The following is a 6,000-nucleotide window of genomic DNA, read 5'->3' as shown; positions in this document are numbered from 1 at the left end:
TATTTGTGCACAAAGGTTAGCTTATTATTAGCTCACTGCAAAGGCGTTGTATCATATGTCAATGGTTTTGGAAAACATTTTGCGTTTCGTGTCAAAAGGATATTTCTTTTAAGTTTCCTAGGCTAGGAGGCACGAACCCCAGTTCCGGCATACTGTATATTCTTAATGCTAAGGCTTGCTGCTCTGGCTGTGTATTTTGTTGTCCCTCTTTATTCTAGTGCCTGTTACAAGCATGTGTGGTGTAGTGGTTGTTGGTGGTGGTGTGTTTGTGTCTGGTGTCTGTGTGTATACATATATATATGTATACATAAACTGTATAAATATATATACATATATCATTTCTCCCAATAGATCGCAGTCCAACCATGCAATCCAAAAGGTGGCTCTGCATAGATGCCCAGCATGAAGTTCACCGCCTGAGCCAACCCTGAAGCAAGGCGCACTCTTTTAGTCCTTCTGATAGGTTTTCTCTCAGTTTTTTTGTTTTTGTTTAAAACCAAGCTACTGCAGCTTCAAGTATTTTGCATTACATAGAATATTTTTTATAAATTAGTTCATGTTATATTTTCAATATTCAGACATATACTATAATATATATACAGTACAATAAATGCTCTCATTCTTTTTTTAATTTTTTTTTTGATAAATCCCTGAGAATGTATGTTGACAGTCGCTAAGTTTCCACATGCACAAGCATCGTGTGCCATGCTTCCGGACGAACAGCACTGCAAAGCCACGTGGGTCAGCCTTTTAACTATTAGTATTTCATTTTGTTGGTTTGTTTAAATATGCTGAAAATGTAAAGATGAGTTACAAAGGAGTAAAGCTGAATCCATTCGAGGTACTTATCACAGGATGGAGGTGTTCTGTTTGGTTTTTAAAGCCATTTCAATTATTTTTTTTTTTTTTGAGGCTGTGAACGTATACAGAAAACAGGAGAGCTATGTGGACTTTCGCCACTTGACAACATATACTCAGTGTAAACCAAACCTTTTTAACCTCTCTCTCATACAAAACCAAAAGAAAAAAATTAAAAATTATAATAAAATAAAAGGAAAGGGAAAAAAAAAGTAAGAAAAAGGGAAAAAAATTAAAAAACACACAAACTTTCACAACATGACAATTTAGTCTGCAAACGCAATATAACTATACACATATAATACCGGTGTGGCTCTGTTCTTTAAGTTAAAAAGGGTACAAAGGCAGGCTCAAGTAAAAACAAACCATCCCTCCCTTCCCACCCCCCACCCCCATTCATACAAGTTCTATCAACCAAACCTCTCCCGAACCAACATCATCAGTTTCTTTTTGCCTTTGTAGATTTGTTTCAGGTTGTCGATAAACTGTGTAAACTGAATGTGTCCATCGTGCGCCATTAAGAAGGTCTCTCGGGCCTTGCTGAGGAACTCTATAAACTCACTATAGTGCCGAGGACTGATGTGCGTGAGTCTTGAGTGTGTTGTGTTGATGTAGGCCCCAATTGTGGCATCCAAGAGCTGCCTCAAGGGGGCTTTGTCCAGTGACATGAGCTTACCAGAGTTCCTCCTTCCGTGAAGTCCCACCATGCCAGGAGTGGTCAGAGTGCATCTGCGCAAAATGTCTGACAGTACCGTTGCACACTTGACACTCTTGACCACCAGAGGTATTATAGCTGCAAGCTCATTTTTACCAAGGGAGTGGCTGAGCGCACAGGCCCACAAAACGTCATTAATGGCAGGGTGTGTATCCTGATTGTAGCTCAGGTTGAGATGGGTCATGGCCAGGGTGGCCAGCTTGTAGGCCCTCATGGGGTACCCGCGGTGTTCCATGTACCGTGCTATCGTAAAGAGCTGGGTGTAGCTCATGCCGGTCGTAGCAGCGTCTAGAACAATTTGGTACGCCGTCTCAAAAGCTATGTGATCCTTTTCGCACAGGGTCAGCGCGGAGAGGGCACAGTTCTGAGGGTCCTTCATGGCACACTGCAATGCAAGTGTCCGGGCACTGCTGGCCAGCTTTTCCTGCTGGTGGCAGTCCAGATGGAGGCGAACGATGGTGCTGTTGGACATCACGGTGGTTGCAACTATACTTGTGGCCTCAGTGGGAGTAAAGAGCGTAAACCAGCTCTGCATGATGCTGTCCAGGGCATAGACACCTTCAAGGAACACAGAGAAGCCCTATTACTGACGAGGAGGCTGCACAGAGGTCTTGCCTTATTTCCACCTAACAATCAACGTTTACATGGCTAACCATCACAGGACGTGAGCTAGGCCACGAAATCCTGAAGGTAATGTGCCTGGGCGCAACCTTTTAGAATAAGGTTATGACAGATTATTATTCAGTGAAATACCTAAAAGAAACATGAATTTCCCATAATAAACTTCCTCGGTAGCTGGTATGTGCACTGCACTGCTTGACATTTCAGAAAATGGCTTATTTCTAATGAGTTCTGGTTCACTGGGGCCTCCTGTCCACCACAGAATCTGAGTCAGAAAAAAATGACCACTCTCACCAAAAGAGAAAGTTTTTATGGAGGGTGTGTGTTTGTATATAGTTTAAAGTACACACAATACAAAATGATTAAGACACACAAAGAAGCAGAAAAATATGATCCGTCATCAAGAGAAAAAAGTCAACAGAAGCAGACCTACAGGTGACTCAGATGTTGGAATGTCTGACAAGATCTTTATAACATAACCGTTTTAAGGGCAGAGACCCAATGTGGCTGAGCCATAAGAAAATCTTAACTGCGAGTGATCTGAAGACAAGGTACTAAAACTCAAAAGAGAATTAGGTATATGCCTTGGTGCAGGAGTACGGAAGTTGTATTAGCAGTTCTCCAACCGGTATTACTTTTGTAATGCTGCACTAAAGCATCACCTCAACAATCTAATGATACAATTTTTATACTGAGACCAATTTCCTTTTTTCCAAAGTAACAAACCATTAAGATTAATAAAAGAAAAAACCAAGAAGTATGATTTTACAATATCTAAAAACTCAGGTGGCAGTGTCCTCTCAGCAAGAGGGGTATATACCCTTTTCTGATGCAAACAGGAAAACAATTTAACCAACACTCATTTAAAGCAGCCACCATTTTGTTTGTTGACATTCCTACTGGAAATCTAATTTTCTTTAGTACTGATTTACCGCAACAGAGGGGAAACAGTTGGTTGATGGTCTCACAAATTGCAGATTATGGGCAACCAGGAGGATCTTCTTATAGGTTTCACATACCCGAAAGCTCACCTAACCCACACTGTCATTTATCTGTTGGATATGATGACATATGCCCTCAGATGATAAAGAAAAATCTCAGCATACCTAGATAACTCTATATTATTTTAATTAAAATGGATCTAACCACTAACCCACAGTCTCAAGTTAGTTTCAAATGTGGTTTCCAACCTACCAAGGATTCACTCTGCAACTCTTTAATATAAAACTATAAACCTGATAATGATCTCACAGTTCATGAATTCCAGCCCCACATCGGGCTGTGCTGGCAGCATGGAACCTGCTTGGGATTCTCTCTCTCTCTCTCTCTCTCTCTCTCTCTCTCTCTCTCTCTCTCTCTGCCCTTCCCCTGCTCACTCTTTAGCTCGCTCAAAATAAATACAAATTAAAACTTAAAGAAACAACCATAGGCCTGATTATCACAAAAAGTTACTAAAAGCACCTTAAGAATGACAGAAACGAACAAAAAGTATTTACTCAGTGACTTATTCAATTTTAAACAGGAGTATGAAGCCTCACAAATGTGATAGTTGAGAGGAGGAACAGTACAACTAAAGGCTGGAGGCAGGGGTTGGAGGAAAGGAAGACCCTGTGGGTTGCTAGAAGGAACAAGGAGCCTTCGAGAAATCCAGGTAAAAGAGGGAAAACATTCTTGTATTTATAAATGATGAGTTAAATCCAACCAGGAGGCACTGGGGAAAGTTTCTCCTTCTCCAGAGTTTACCTACCCACTTCAGTAGCACACGTCACCAGCCACCTCACCATCTCCCGCCGTCGCCAATTTAAGGTGGACAGCGTCATTCGCATAACCTATAAACACAGGATAACAAAATATTTCAGAAGATGACCCTAAGTCAATGGAAAAAGGAAATAATTCATCCCAAGGTATAAACTACTAGGAGTATTCCCTATGACCAGGAGGATGGAGAGCCATATTTAGAGCAAAGTTCTGCACATCAATTTAGATTCGACCATGGCTTCCCTAGCTGGCCTTGACCTTGCCTAGGAAGCAGGGGGCCCACATTCTACTCCAAATCGGCCGACTGACCAGATGTGGCATCCTGGGCCAGTTGCTCAATTATCACTTTTCTCATCTGCAAAACCAGAGCGCTGGACTGCAGGATTAAGCACAGTCCATGCCCTCACCTCCTCCCCAGCTTTAACATATTCTCTGATTCTAGATTTCTGAGGCTCTTCATGAACTAATTCTGACTAGGACCTCTCAGTGGACAAACAGGTATTTTAAAATAATCATTTTAGTTACTCCTTCAAAATCTGGGTGTTCTTTTTTCTGGTGATCAAGAAGATATGCCTAGGTCTACGGAAAGAAATCATTTTTGGCATCATTAGTCATCTGATTTTGTTTTTTACTTTCTAATAAGATCCTAAAATAAGTTGATCCACCTCTTCCTACTTCCCCCACCCTTTAAGATTTAGAACATCTGGGGAATGACATGCCTAAAGCCTTAGAAAGGCATTGTGGGATTTCTTCTTGGGTCCTAGAAAGAATAAGGCAGGGGTTAAGTTCTAAGTGATCTGCCAGATTTATCCAAAAAAAACTGCCAGAATTCCAAATAACCAGAAAGCTTGTGTTAATGGTACTTTCTGCATCATCCCTTAAAGAGGCAAATGATAACAAAAATAAGCCACAGAGCATAAATTTATTTTTAAAAAGAAACTTCTAAAATGTCATTGTATAGCAGCAATCCTCTCTACCCTCTACTTGGACACTACTATATAGGGTGAGTACATTTTCCTGTAATCTAAGTCTTTAAACTTTATTAACCATCATGAGGAGACTCCGTAACTAAAAATCTACATTAATCATCTGATCAGGACATTCTATTCCCCATACTTAAGGTAATTATGTAATAATTTCTTTCAATGCTTTTAATGGTATATATGGTATATATTTTAATGGAGAGATTTCCTGAGACAGATCAAAGTTTAAACTTTTCAGTTCCTGGTTTATATAGGAATTTTTTTTAGAAACTATAAGGAAGCAAACATCCATTTGTATGACTAAGAAAGCTTGCCGGAATACTGGAACTGGACCCTGGCCCAATCATTCCTCCTTTACCTAATTTTCTCAAGGTTATAAAAAGGAGCTAGAACTGCCCATCTATAATGAAAATGCAAACATCAATAAAAATTCATACTTCCTCTAAAAATTTAACCCCACAACTGATTCTTTATTATACACGATAGTTCTATTTAAGTCTCTTACTAGCAACAATCTCCTCTATTCATTAAAGGACAAACAGCGGTGTTAAGGCCGTAATTCAGAAAATGACCTTTGTTATTGAAGGACACATACAGGGTTTCTAAAAGTACAGTCCCTGCACCTCAGGCAGCAGTGTGGTTCAGCTGGCAATGAGCATAGCTCTGAAATACAGTGCTCTTCTAAAGTCTAACCATTTTGTGCATTGAAGAGTCATTTGCCTGCACTAAAATTTCCAAACAGAAACAACCCTAAGATGATGCCTTTATTTAGCAGTTCGTGGTGCCCCAGGAAAGACCACCAGTCATGTACCTGCAGGCCCAGCTCCAGAGACACTTTCAAAAGAGTGATGTCTGGCAAACTGTCCATGAGAGTTGCTATTTTAAATGCATCTTGGGCAAGCTTGAAGATGTGGGATGAGGAGTGAATGTTTTTCTGGATGGATTCTAATACTGTTTCCAGCCTCCGAACGTCGCCTGCAACGAACATGGGAAAACCAAACCAAAGCAAAACAAAACAAACAAATCATACAACCACATACATATACACACACACAAGAGGGAGGG

General features: G+C 40.4%; 1 protein-coding gene across 2 annotated transcripts in view; it reads right to left on the bottom strand.

Moving 5' to 3' along the window:
• Nucleotides 1-1,245: 1,245 nt before the first annotated feature.
• ZSWIM6 (zinc finger SWIM-type containing 6) overlaps nucleotides 1,246-6,000 on the bottom strand; it is a 195,156-nt gene continuing 190,401 nt past the window's right edge. For both annotated transcript variants that reach the window (XM_047086923.1, XM_047086932.1), the window contains exons 12-14: nucleotides 5,747-5,910; nucleotides 3,942-4,023; nucleotides 1,246-2,131 (exon numbers count right to left, since the gene is read on the bottom strand). In XM_047086923.1, the coding sequence (XP_046942879.1) occupies nucleotides 1,269-2,131; nucleotides 3,942-4,023; nucleotides 5,747-5,910 (1,109 nt within the window). In that variant the 3' untranslated portion in view covers nucleotides 1,246-1,268. The remainder of the gene's footprint in view (nucleotides 2,132-3,941; nucleotides 4,024-5,746; nucleotides 5,911-6,000) is intronic.

Source organism: Lynx rufus, unplaced genomic scaffold, assembly GCF_022079265.1.
Source record: "Lynx rufus isolate CCGP_SWC_20201006 ecotype Redwood Valley unplaced genomic scaffold, mLynRuf1.p SCAF_1, whole genome shotgun sequence".
In the NCBI taxonomy this organism is placed as follows: domain Eukaryota; kingdom Metazoa; phylum Chordata; class Mammalia; order Carnivora; family Felidae; genus Lynx; species Lynx rufus.
Note: the sequence above shows the minus strand (reverse complement) of the source record. Positions and strands in the feature narration are given on the sequence as shown.